Below are 14,282 nucleotides of genomic sequence, written 5' to 3'. Positions count from 1 at the left end.
AGCTTTGGTTACGAGGCAAACAAACACAGCCAAGTACGATTTTATAGGAGCCCTTCCTCGGATTCGCAGATACGTGTTTATCGGCCCACAGAAGTCGATTCCGCAGCGTTCAAATGGGGGTGCGGGTGCAAGACGTGCAGCTGGTAGCGGTGCCATGACCTGTCGGAGCAGCGTTGGCTTGTAACAAACGCAATGTGAGCAGGAACGAACGATGCGACGAGCTACGTCTCTAGCGTTGACGATCCAATTTTCTAAGCGAATCAGCGCCACCAATGCTTTAGGGCCGGCATGGTAATTGCGGACATGTAGATGTCGAACAAACTTGAGCACGAATTGCGAGTTGCTAGGTAGCAAAATCAGGTGCTTCGGAGAGTCTGGCAGATCTGCATAGTCCAAGCGGCCACCAACTTTAACGAGCTCAAATCGGGTTGACTTGTTCAAAAATGGAGTTAAAATTTTCAAACTGCTTTTTAACGGTTGGTTCTTGTTGGTTTTTGTTGGATAATGAAAATGATGCAGTTAGATACGCGTCGTAATTCATCAGGCGATGGCGTTGTGGTGTTTAATGTTTGCTTCCTTCTACATTTGTCACTAAATCTAAATAGCCATGCGAAGGGACGCAGGCAATGGAGGAGGAGGAGGAGCTGATACCTTCGATGACTTCTAGCGTGTAGTTTGCTTCTTTGATTGCAGTGAATGTCTTCTTGCGCATCTCTGTGTTGACAACATCCATATCGAGGTCGATACGGCCTTTGTTATTAGGCCATCTTGATTCNCGATGACTTCTAGCGTGTAGTTTGCTTCTTTGATTGCAGTGAATGTCTTCTTGCGCATCTCTGTGTTAACGACATCCATATCGAGGTCGATACGGCCTTTGTTATTAGGCCATCTTGATTCATCTTCTCGAAGGAATGTGGGGCCTGTGAACCAAATCGAGTTCTCTGTAACAGTGCAGCCATGAGCTACTAGGTCTGCTGGATTCTCCTTGGTCGGCACAAACCTCCAGTGTCCACTTGCAGTCATCTCCTGTATGTCAGCCACTCTGTTGCCCACAAACGTTGATAATGTGACTGAGTGTTGATGCAGCCAATGCAAAACTAATTGCGAATCGGTCCAGAAATACGCAGCAACGGATTGGTTGCTGAAGATTTCCCTTATCTTAGCATACAGGCGACCAAGAAGATGTGCCCCGCTAAGTTTCAGTTTTGGGAGCGACTGTTTTTTAACTGGAACGACTCTCGACTTTGACGTGAGCAAATGTACGGAAACGTGTCCATCGCAGTCTTCTGTGCGTACGTAAATCGAACAGCCGTATGCGCGAATAGATGCATCGCAAATCCCATGTACTTGGATGCTGCGAGCGTTTGGCAACATACAATAGCGAGGTACGTCAAGTGACGAAAGCAAGTTGAGTGATGCTAAACAGTTATTCCAGGCTTGATGCAAATGTTGAGGCACAGACTCATCCCAGTTAAGCTTCAGTAACCATAGTTCTTGTGGGATTATTTTGGAGGTAATTACGAGAGGTGACAGCAATCCAAGTGGGTCAAAAAGCGATGAGGCGATGGACAATATTGTGCGCTTTGTGATGGACCCGAATACTTGCTTCGGTGTAAACGTGAATCACAGCTTGTCGCTTCGTTGATGCCACGTCACTCCAAGTGCGCTAGTAACGAAGTCTTCGGTGATGTTTAATTCTTTTGTAGTTTGGCTTTCCATGAATTCAGGATGATTGGAGTGCCATTTGGATAACGGAAATTATCCACGGCGAAGTACCTCGATGACTTGAGACTTTAACGTGTGCAAAGTGTCTACATCATCCGCACCACACAGAAAGTCGTCAACATAAACTGATGATTTTACCGCTGATGCGCCGATTGGAAGCTCAACCATGTACTTATTTGCCAGATAATGAAGGCTGCGTACTGCGAGATATGGGGCTGAGGCTGTGCCGTATATTACCGTATTAAGCTGATACGTCTTGAGATCTAGGTCTGGAGAAGCTCGCCAGATAATGTACTGAAATTTACAATCATTTTTATTCATGAGCACTTGCATGTACATTTTGGTTACATCTGCAGTGATAGCATAGAGGTACAGCCGAAAGCGCAACAATAGCACCAAAAGCAAATCGTTCAAAGATGTTTGTGTCGAGGTACGGCATGAGGCGTCGAATACTACCCGAAGCTTTGTTGATACACTACTAGGCTTTAGCACGCAGTGATGCGGTATGTAGTAATGCGGTTCTTCTAAGTTCGGTGCCGCAACCACGGACATGCGACCAAGGTTCTCATATCCTTCCATGAATGACACATGCTGGTGTCGAATATCAGGCGAATGCAAGAGGCGGCGTTCAATTGCGAGGAAACGGCGATGAGCGATGTCAAAGGAGTATCCAAGGCTACTGGGATTGTCCTTGAACGGCAAGCTCGCAACCATGCGTCCAGTGGCATCGTGATGTGTTGTGGCTACAAAGATATCTTCACAAACGTGATTATCAGGTAGAATGGGTTTAACCGGCAAGTCGATGGCTTCGAGCTCCCAAAGGTGTTGCATATTTGCGTCGATGGAGTCTTCGCTAGACAATAGACAAGACGGTGATGGCATGTAGTGTTGACGCTGATATCTACCCGAAACCACCCAGCCAAACAATGTCTTATGGAGTGTGGGTAAGTTCAGGCCCAGTCGACTTTGGCCAACAGCGAGCGCGTCAAAAAATGCCTCTGTCCCAAGCAACAGATCAATACGGCGCGGTTTGAAGAATTCTTCATCGGCTAATGTTGTATTGGCTGGCAAATTCCAAGTTGAGGTATCGATTTCGGCATCAGGCTGGTACGCAATGTGTGATGTGATACCGAACTGTAGCGAAAGTTCAAAGGCTGATGTGCGCGACTTGATAGTTGTGGTGGTTCGCGCCTTAAGATTAGTGAGTGAGTCACCAATACTGCGAATTCCGATGTGATGCCTTTCTGGACGAAGGTGAAGCCTTTGAGCGAAGTCGTCGGTTATAAAGTTCACTTGGGAACACGAATCGAGTAGCGCTCTTCCAAGTTTGTACGCACCTGTGGAGTCCTTGACTAGGACCATAGCCGTTGCTAGAATGACCTGGCCGCAATCCGATGCCTCCATGTGTGAATGTGTAGCTGCCTGCTGGTTGTACGTTTGAGGTCTGCTTAAAGAACGCGATGTCGACGAAGCTTGCCAAGAAGATTTCGGTACTTGGAAAGATTATGATGAGGCAGCTGGCTTGAGATGTGAGCGCAGTCGATGATGCGTTGTCGTGATGCAGCAGCGTGGGATGCGCTCGATTACAGGTGCGACAACGATGTTCGATGGGCACTGTGGCATTCTGTGACCGTTGCTCAGGCAATTGATACAGAGGTCGTACTTCTTAACAGCATCAAAGCGATAATTTGTGGTCATTTCCTTAAATTGAGAGCAACCAACAAGTTTATGCTTGGAACTGGAACATAAAACACAACGAGAATGAGTAATAGCAAAGGAGGAATTTTGGCCAGGATTGGCGATACGATTTTGCTTGCAGGAATCAGATTTCTGCTGCAAAGATGGGTCGGATGAATGTAGGAACTGACAGTGACGTTCCAAAACCTGCGTCCACTGTGGCTAGGTTGGAAGCGATTTGTAATCGAGCGATTCATTCCACTTGTTTCGAGTTTGCTGATCACATTTTCCGATCACTATATAAATCAGCATTGCTTGTGCGATATGGAAACTCGTGCCCAGTGATTGCACCAAACTGAAAAACTAAACTGCGTAGCTGTTGATAGTTCGACTTATCGGCTGGCTGTAACGTAAATAGCGAAGCAATACCTTGGCAAGTGTGTCGACGTAGACGTAGGAGCTGCAGATATTGTTTTGGAGTAGCTAACTATGCTGTTTTCATCCTCCCCAAGTTGTGCTTGAATACACAGTTTAACCGCGACATAGCTGTCCTCCAAATCTGCGCGACCGTTGTCTGTTGGTTTGAGGTCTTCAATGTCAGCTTGAACGGAGAGTGCTTGCTTGAAGTACGACTCCAATATTCCAAGCCGACATTGTAACTCCGCATGTGAGAGTTTGTCATCCGAGCCCTTGATTCCCCCAACAATTGATTTGATTCGAGATATATTGCGTTTTATATTCGCACGTTTGCGTTTGGAGTCCTCAAGCGACATGACTCCTTTGGAGCGTATGCTCTGCTAAACTTGCTGCTGGATTACCCAAACATAAAGCGACGAGAAACACTGCCGGCGGCGGTCAACCAATGACGCAAACAACGGCAGCGATGAAAACGAAGATGTAGACAGCACAATAGCAGTGTGCGCGGGCAGCGAACGTAAAGCGAGAGCAGCGTATACAACGAAAGGTCAGCGAATGCAAAGAGGCAGCAAAGTGCGCGACGGTTACTAGTGTTGGCAGCAGAGCAGATTAGCGACGACAGAGCAGCAGCAGTGCAACGGTCGGCTAACAAGAACAGCGAATGCAAATCAACGGCAGTGCCCGCAACTTTGTGTAATTAGGAGAACCCACAGCAACAATAACGAACTTTTAGGGCAGCACTTACTTGCATATGTATGTACATATATGGAATGCACAGCCAAATAGCAAAATCAAATAAAAACTGTATTTAATGCATACATACATATACTTCCCATGAGCGGTAAATTCAGAGTTGGATGAGATCCGTAAATTCGTCTTGCAAGAAATGTAGGCGGCTTTACGGGCAAAAAAAAATAGCGAGTGATGGGCCTTATGTACATAAATACATATGAATGTATATTAGCGAAACTCGACGAGAATTACACTGCTAGCGATTGATGAACTACTGCAAAAACACAACTGCAAGAGGAGGGCGGTACGTGCCTTTGGTAACGGTCCGAAGAAGTTGATTATTTTGATGCTTCAACCGGTCGATGAATTTAAATAGTTAATTTAAGAACACGGGCCCCACGTTGGGCGCCAAAAATGATGGATCAAGAAGCCTTTTTCCTGATTAAACGAAAGCACAAATATGTGATGTTGATGTTTGTTACTTATTAGCGACTTATATTTAGTACGAACAAATGAAAGAAAGGGAGAGTGATTATGAGTGGAATTATGATTGCTTTACAATGTAGGTATATATATGTATATGTGTGTATGTAACTAAAATCAAATGCATGCTTGCAGTGAGAACCAGATGAGCCTACTTAAACTAGGCTTTTATCCGGCGTTTGAGTGGATCACATTAGGGTGACCCAACAATTATTATTATTATTTTATCCTTTCGGAGGAAATAAATAAACAAATTCTTCACTGGCCGTATAAAATATATACAAACTTGACACCTAGCACTTCGTAAAGGTGGAAGTCTTTAACATGGACGCCTTTATTTGTAAAGGCCAAGCAAAGTCCACACCAGTGACAGGGAGGAGCGGAGCGAAGTTGCAGCGTTCAGGTTGCAATGCTGCTATGATCTGGGCGTATCTTCTGTAATACACAGTGCAGGCCTAACACATTTGACTTTCCCTGGGCTAACGTCATGGGATTTGTAAACCTTATCGGACTATTTTTTCGGAGGGTAGCAACATAAGGGATAGTTCTGAAATTATGTGGTAGAACTTGTGCTTGTGTAGTTGCTTTCTGAAAGTCATTTTGCTTTAATTAACCAGATGGGTGGTTAGGCTTTACCTTCATTTTAAATGCGCTGGTTCCATAATTGGCCTAGGCTATCCTGTGGGGCCGAAGGGGTAAGAGAATTTCCGTTTTGAATTGATTCATATTCTATAGACTTAATGGTTTTTGAAGAAGTTTCAATTTTGGGGTGTGACAAGTTTTGCGACTTTTTTTTCACTCCTTGGGGTTTAGTGCTTGGCTAGGTAGCATATTTTTAAGTTGCGGCAGAACTCTGGCGTGTGCTTCTGTTCTTACATCCGCATTGGGGGAAATCAGAGGTAATGAATAGATTTTATTAGAGTTTTGGGTTACTCTTCCACCCATTTTGGAAATTTCAAAGTTTGAATTTTTTGTTGGGAGTTTTAATCGGTTTTGTGCTTCTGCCGAGATAAAAGATCTTTGTGAACCTTGATCTATTAGAGCACTAAGCTTTAATAGTTCTCCTCGGTGTTCGATGGAGATAAATGCAGTGGGAAGTAAAATGCTGCTTTCATTGTTTGAATGCAGTGCTTGTATATTTGCTGCTTTTGAGCAGCATGATCGCTCTTGTGTACTTTCGGGGTCTGCGTTTTGGGGTCTTCGGGTCTAGTTGTTGCCACTAGACCAGTAGTTCTGCAAGCTTTTTTTGGGTGTGCTTGTTAAGTTTGTTATGTGGAGCATCGAATGAGGTCTCCTTTGGCAATACACGCAGTTAAATTTGCTCCCATAGTCTTTAAACCTATGAGATTGAGATAAGCAATTGGTACAATGCTTAGAGCTTCTAGCGAACTTATTTCTTTCGATAACTGATAGTTTTTTAAATCTCTCGCAAGATGAGATGACCTTCTTTACACAATTCGCATGACGCATATTTATTTTCTGTTATGTATTATTGCGATCAATTGAAGCTTCTATTGTGTAATTTGGGATTTCAGGCATGGCGTATATTGAAGCTTCTATGTAGATCATTTTGTGTGTTTTTGGATTTTGATAATATTTTGTCTACCCTCTCTGCTATTTCGTACTGGGTAGTGAGAAAATCTTTCATTTGTTGCCATGTCGGACATTTTTTTCGGGACGGAAGCGATTGCTACCATAGAAGTAACGACTTTTCTGGTAATGTTGCGGAACACACATTTACCAGAATTGGGTCCCAATTATCTGTGGGAATGTTTTGAGTTTCTAGCACGGATAAATAGTTTGTAACACTGGACTGTAATTTTATGAATTAATCACTAGTTCCTTTTTGAATTTTTGGCAAGTTCATTAGAATCGTTACTTGATTATCGACCAGTACTCTTTCATTTGCGTATCTTGATTTGAGTGCTTCCCAATCCAGATTGAAATACTACCTGCTTGACCTTTTGTTTTGTACCTGAGGTGGTACAGTTATTGTGCTTGAGATAGTTGTGGATGGTTTATGTACCCGGCCCCGTAAACATGTCCCGGAAGGACGGCCATTCTTCATAACCTCCGTGCAATACTTCGGTGTCACATGCTGGCACTTTTAGGGAAATGCCTGAACTTGCTTCTTGGGCTTGGGGTATTTCTACACTCTGGGGTGGAGTAGGTGCACTGATTTATTTAATAATTTAAGCTGATCGGAAGTCATAACTTTTGTTTCTTTGGTCAAGACAGGCTTCGTATTTTGACGAAGCCGTAGCTTTAAAATTTTCGGGCAAATCGGAATCGTCCGTTTCGATTATTGTATCATATGCCGCTTGAAGTCGGACCCAAAAATTGTCAAGATTATTGTTTTTTAACTCTAGAACCGGTTCTGGGTTATCTTGTATTGGGGCGGAGGAAAATCGAGTGCAGTATCTTAGACTGTCACTGTCTGAAGTAAATCTTGCGCCTGACAAATCTTTGTTTTTCTTCTGTTTCGCACCATTCGAGCTTGTAGCTTCTGCAGGTGTGCATTGGGGTTTATTTTCATATATATATATTCATATATAAAATATTCGGATTTTTAACTACTTTCTCTTTTATTGGGGTTATGTTAGTTTGCATTTAAGTATTGTGACTAACTCAGTGAGAGGGCAGAACCAGGATGAATGTATTTGCATACAAATTTTTTGGGTAGGCGTTGGGACCAATGATCAGTTACCACCTCTGCATGGTTGTAAGACATGTAGAGTCCCTACGGCTTATAGCGCTGTGGCTTTGCCGCTTAGAACCTCTGGAAGAGTTTTTGGTGGTGTGCGTCAAGGTCAAGAGGGTGTGTTGAGCACCGGTTATGCATTCAAGTTAGAAATTGGGTAGGCGCTGTGACCAATGGTAACTCTTGTACCACCTCTGTATGCTGAAAGTCAACAGCTTGTAGCGCTTTTGCTTTTTCTGTTTAAAACCATTCCGGAGGAGTGGTGATGCATCAAGCGAGTTGAGCATGATTTGGGGTGCCAAAAATTAACTACTTTAGTAGGCTTTGTTCTGCGGCAGTTGAGAAGTGCATAAAAAATGCATACCAAATGAAGAACGAGCGAATTATTCCCAAACAAAAGTGCGTGTGTTTATTCGCTGCACTTGGTTTTGGGCGGCAGTGCAATACCTCTCTCTCCCTACACTTGGTTTATGCGGAAAAGGCAATATAAATGCGTGTGGGTGTTCGCCGTTCCCTGCCCATGCCGGAAATGCATAAGTCGCTTAAACAATATGTGAACATTTAATTTTTTTTTTCAGAGGATGATATAAGTAAGTTTCCGTACAATCGATCGGATTTTAAACTTAATTAGCTTTATATTATCGTAATTTTAAAATAATTACTTTTACTTAACCGTGCTTCTTAATATTTTCCTTTTACATATGAAATGCTGGGTTATTATCTATACTGCATTTATATAAGTATATGTATGTATGTTAATAGCATGCAATGTTAAGCGAAGGCTGTTAAAAATAGTTAGTGTGTATGTATGTCATTATGTTTTCTAACGAAAAATAGGATGAAGCGATAAACGCTGATTGCAATTTCGTTGCTTTTGTTACGATATATGCCCGTTTGTATATACGAATATGTTGTTAGCCGTTGGGAGTAAAGAACTTTGTCTCCAATAGGTAGGGTTCGAAATTTCAGACTTTGGTATCGATACTGAGTTCTGGCATCGAGCTCATGGTATCGATACTCTAAAAGTATCAGGGAAAAAGTATCGATACTACTCAGTATCGGACTCATTGAAATACGTTTTTTGGGATATTAAAATTATTTTATTCTTCAATCGTATATTAAGTTATTTTCTGAAATTAAAACAATAGACATTTAAAATATTTGATTTTTATTTCATTGCAGAACTTACTTTCACGTTAGAAGTAATTTTAAAGTTAAATGTGCCTACATACATACATATATAAATATACTTTCACGAATTTCAAATTTTATTAAGAATTTTTGTAATCTGTTTGGATATGCATTTTTTAACCTATTCAATTTTAGTATAATAATGTGCAAGTTTGAATTAACCAAAACGGTTACAAAACTGCATACCAAAAAGGTTTCTAAAAACTCTGCATTTTCGTGAACTGTGCGTAATGTTTTGTAGCCTTATTCATAAAAAAAAAGGTTTATAAACTGAAAAATTTAAGAAAATGTAATTTTATTAAGCTCGTTATTTTTTATGAATAAGGCCATTAACTTTAACTTATTTTGTTTATGTTATGAAACAGACTATACGAAATTTCAGTTTATTTTAAGTGATGGGCAAAATTGAATGATAATAATCCATATAAGCAAAGAAAATTGGGTTGCAAATTGAAGAAAAAATTTAAAAAGTGTGTTTTTTTTAGTTTTTGATTATCCGAGTACTTTGCAAAGTATCGAGTAAAATCACCAAATAAGCGGTCGAGTATTAAAGTATTCATTTTTTTACCCTCAGCTACCGAAGCTACCCAATAGAAATCGGTTGTCTGCATTCTTGAAGGATGCTTGCTATATGAGTGAATTAGTGTGAACAATTCATGCGTAGTCATGAATTTAAACGAATAAATTCAAATTCTAGAGAATTGCAAGCGAATGTACGTTGTCGTTGTTTTAAGTACATTTCTTGATAAATTTGAAGTGGAATTTTTGTAATATTTTCAGTTTTGTACCCTTTCAGTAAACTGCACCATAAGCAAGAGTATTTTTCCCGATGTCAAACAGTTTCGTTAATATGATATTAGATATTGAAATAATTTGAGCATGTTTGGGAGAAATCGATATGGGGGCTATCAATATAAACTTATGTCTGTAGTCATAAGTGGGTGGTGCCACGCCCATTTAACAAAAAGCAATAATATTGTGTCTTGTTAAGAGATTGTTGTGAGTTGGCGTGTTTAGTTATTGAAATATCGAATTTTTGTATTTCTGAAATTTACTATTATATCGTAGGTGACGGTAATTTTAGTCCGATTCTGAAAAGGTTCAACTTATCACGTTTATGAGCCAAGGTTGATAAATGTACCGAGTTTGGTAAAAATTGATAAACCGGTTACCGAGAAACACATATGTAGGCGTAAGTGGGGGTGCCATGCCCATTTTCCCAAAAATTTCCCTAAGTAGCATTATCTGCTGAGAGGTCATTGTGTATATCGATTTTCAGAAAATTAGTTTAAATACTTACTAGTTTTTGTCTGATTTACAAAATTTTCGAAGGGTTGCTTAACCCAGCAATGTTCGTGCCGAGTTTGGTGGGAATTGGTGGGGACTACAAAAGTTATGTTTTTTATTTTGTGTTTTTATCAGTAGACGGAATTTCTCAACGTTCCGAATAAATAAAAAAGATTTTCCGTACGTTTCCCACGAAGTTAAAAAATTCTTATAATTTTCGTCACGAAATTGATACCATAAATTTTGTGTTTCTAGTTCAGCTTTCGTCACTCGAAAATTTTACCGCAACGAGGTGTTTTTTTTTGTATCAGTTATTTTGCGGTAGCAAATTTAAAATCGACGAATATACAAACAATAACACAGGCCGACAAAATTTCATTAAATTTTCTAACCAAGAATCGGACTATACTTTCACGGTTTTTGAGCACGTTTGAGCTCCTGTAACACGATGAAAATTTTCTTTCAGAAAGATCATCCCGCTATATAAAATTACTACTCCTCCCCTCCAAAATTTAATTTAAAGCTTTAAAAAAATCTTTATTTGTCACCGAGAAGCCGTCTGTTGAATTTACTGAGGTTAGTAAATTCCTTGATATTCTGAAAATGAGGAATGTTGGATAAAACTTTAAAAACAGTGAAGAATATAAACCTAAATTTTAAGTAGTTTTTCAGATTTTCGGTGTTGCTGATTTGAAATTTCAAGTCAGAATTACAAAATTCAAAATGGCAGATCCGACATGGCGAACGATTTCTCAAAAACGGATTGGATTTGTTTGAAACTTGTTACTCGGAGGTTTTTGGGGTTCCTGATTATGAATCCGATGTCAATTTTCAAAAATTCTATTGGACCCAACAAAAGAAAAACCAGACCGCTCGAATGTTCAAGTACAACTAACTTTATTTAAGAACAATAAAACTATGATATCTACATACATATTCATATGGAAAGAGAGAAAGCTTGTGCATAACTGTTGCTGGTGCAATACAGTTGGATAGGTAATTCTATGTGTAGATAAAAATATTCAACAGTCCCACTTTTATCAAACATTTTTTTTGTTAATTCATTCAATCCACTTTTTAAATTCATTATTATTAACTTTAAAGTTATTGAAAATTAGAATTAAGTTAAGAAATTGTGTTCCTCTTGGAATCCATTACAAGCATTAAATTTCTAAATTGAATAAATATTTCTTTGTTCAATGGCTTCGTGAATATATCCGCAATTTGCATATTTGAAGGAACATAGATAAGGTGAAACATCTTTTGTTCATATTTCTCTCGAATAAATTTAAATTTGACATCTATGTGCTTTGTGCGTTGGTGAAACTCAGGATTTTACACTAGCCGTATGGCTGCTTGGTTGTCCATTTCAAAGTAATCTTTAGCTTTCGATTAGGGAGTAAGCCACCCAAGAGTTATTCAATCCAAATAAGCTCTTTTTCAGCATGACTAGGGATGCAAATGATACATCGACGTTTTAGAAAAATCGATAATATAGGTTCCATTTTCGGTGTTTGCCATCGATGTTTACAATTTACTAACACCGCGAAATTGACGATAGATCGATGGAAGTTTTACCGATGTTTTAAACATCGACTTTAAGGAGACTTTCTTTCGGTTTGTTTGACTGACTTTAAACTTATTATTCATTCAGACTTTTTATATTTATTTATATACATATTTATGGCCTTATAACAATTTTATTCAACCATTTTATTGGGCTTGAGGCCGGTTTTTATGAAAAATGTTGTGGAAAAGCAACAGTAATGTACAAAGGTAAGAAATTATAGCTGCTATTTCGGAGATCACCACATCTGCTCAGTGACCGCGGTTGAAGAAGTCTGATGCTAATAGCCTAGCCGTCAAAACAGAACAAAACACCCCTTAGAATTTCAACAAGATCAGGCGTAGAATCTTTAGGCGCGAACGACCTTACGATGGTATGCATTTTGATTCTAATGATAGTAAGGGTATAGAAATGATAACAAAATACAGGAAAATACATTCATAATTATTAAAGTATTCAATATTGATTTATTCTGGAATGAATTTCCGTCATCCCTTATCAAGTTTGGTTTGCAGACAAAGAGGTTTCGGCATTGTGCCATCTTCAGTGTCAAACCAAACTTGACAAGGGATGACGGAAATTCGTTCCAAAATAAATCATCTTACCACCCTGTCGGAAAAATCAACCACAACCAACATATTCAATATTGCTTTTAATTTAACTAGAAATTAACAAATCGCAAAACATCGGAAACCATCGATATATCGATGTTTCTCTGGCGATGTATTTTAGCCTCCATGATCTTTTCTCCGATACATCGAAACATCGATGTATCGATGTTACTGCTCAAAATTTGCATCCCTAAGCAGGACAGCCAGCTAAAAACTTGTAGAAAACGAAACGCATTTTTGCATTTGCGATGACCAAGCGATGCACGATGAGCCCAAAATAACAAAAAAACCACTAGTTGATCGTCTCGTGTCTATGTCCCCTGCATAGTCAGCATCACCTTTTGTACCCCGAATATATTTTAGTATCCGCTTAACCATATTTGTATGAGCAGACAATGCTTTATCCAGATAACGGCTGACGTAGCTGACTGCAAATGCGATGTCTGGTCGCGTAGCTAACATGAGATAAATCAAGCTACCAACTGCTTGCCTGAAGAGGTATTTACCTCCACATGATTCCCCAACAGATGAGATCCCAGTCGCTGCCACATCACAAGGTGTGCTGACAGGCAATGCTTCAGTCATATTGAAAGTGTTAACGAGTTTTTCCATATAACACAGTTGATTCACGTGAGTACTTCTATCGCTACTACGCCGAACTGGCAACCCCAACAAGTATCTTGCCTTGGAAACCTTGATATCGAAATTCTGCTTCAAAAACAGCAACAGCTTGTCAATATCTTTCTGATCGCTTGCGGCTACTAATCCATCATCGATATATATTTTTTATTGACAAAAACGCAATGATCTGCTCCACTTTCCTGCAGATCAAAATCGGTTAATAGTTTGGAAAAGGTCTGATTCCAGCAACGGGATGCTTGCTTAAGGCCGTATAGACTCCTAATAACTTGCAAACCTTGGACGAGTCGTCAGAGTATCCCTCAGGCTGCTTGAGGTATATGCTCTCTTTGATACTTCCATTCAAGAAAGCTGTTTTAACGTCAAATTGCTTAATTTAGAGATTCTCTGATGCCGGCAGCTATCTTCATACAGACCAATAAGCTTACTGCCCTGTCTTTCCAAAGTATTCAGTTTCAATTTCAATTTATTTGATATCGTATATACTTTAGTACATTAAGATTACATCTTTTATTGCACAATAAGAAATAAAGAGGATAAGAACATTAAATATAGGAAAACAAGAAGATATAACAAGGAATTAACAAATTGTATAGTACTTATAATTATACAGAGTTATAACAATAGGTTAGGTTAGGTTACACTGGCCGGCTGTTGCGCCTTACATAGACCCGTTGGTCCTTTGTAGTGCCAGATGGAGGTCCGTTTTACTGCGGTCTAAAGTAGTCGTCGTATAGGACGTCAACGCTTTTTGCGAAGTTCAAGAGTGCCTTAATATCCAGTTTTGAAACCTCCTCTAGTCCTTTAAACTGCGAAGCTCCGAGATAACTAAGACGATTTCTAGCTAAGGCCGGACAGAAACAGAGGAGGTGTTCTAACGTCTCACTCATGCCTTCCTCCCTGCACTTCCTGCATGCGTCACTGTTACTAATGCCCATTCTGCTTGCGTGGGATGCCAGTAGGTTGTGGCCCGTCATTAGGCCGACAACTGTCCTGCAATCCCTACGTGACCGTGTAAGCAAGAAATGGGTGTTTCCTTTGCTGCTATTGCACATGATCTTGGTGGTTTTGCATGTCGCTAATGCGTTCCATCTCCCCCTGATCCGGCACCCAGCTCTTTCGGAAATTTCATTGTAGATCGTTTTTAGCGACTTTTGTATTTCCCGTACTGGTTCGCTAGCAAGACGGATGGCACTTTTGGCAATCTCATCAGCTATTTCGTTGCCTAAAATGCCCTTGTGGCCTGGAACCC

At 40.1% G+C, this 14,282-nt stretch overlaps 1 protein-coding gene across 1 annotated transcript; it reads right to left on the bottom strand.

Annotated features, from left to right (window-relative positions):
- Nucleotides 1–1,758: 1,758 nt before the first annotated feature.
- On the bottom strand, nt 1,759–3,129 carry LOC108370339 (uncharacterized). Its single transcript, XM_017625660.1, has one exon. The coding sequence runs from the start codon at nt 3,127–3,129 to the stop codon at nt 1,759–1,761; it is 1,371 nt and encodes a 456-aa protein (XP_017481149.1).
- Nucleotides 3,130–14,282: the final 11,153 nt, after the last annotated feature.

The sequence above is a fragment of the Rhagoletis zephyria genome, unplaced genomic scaffold (genome assembly GCF_001687245.7).
Source record: "Rhagoletis zephyria isolate East Lansing unplaced genomic scaffold, Rhagoletis_zephyria_1.1 Rzeph_scaffold_04163, whole genome shotgun sequence".
In the NCBI taxonomy this organism is placed as follows: domain Eukaryota; kingdom Metazoa; phylum Arthropoda; class Insecta; order Diptera; family Tephritidae; genus Rhagoletis; species Rhagoletis zephyria.
Note: the sequence above shows the minus strand (reverse complement) of the source record. Positions and strands in the feature narration are given on the sequence as shown.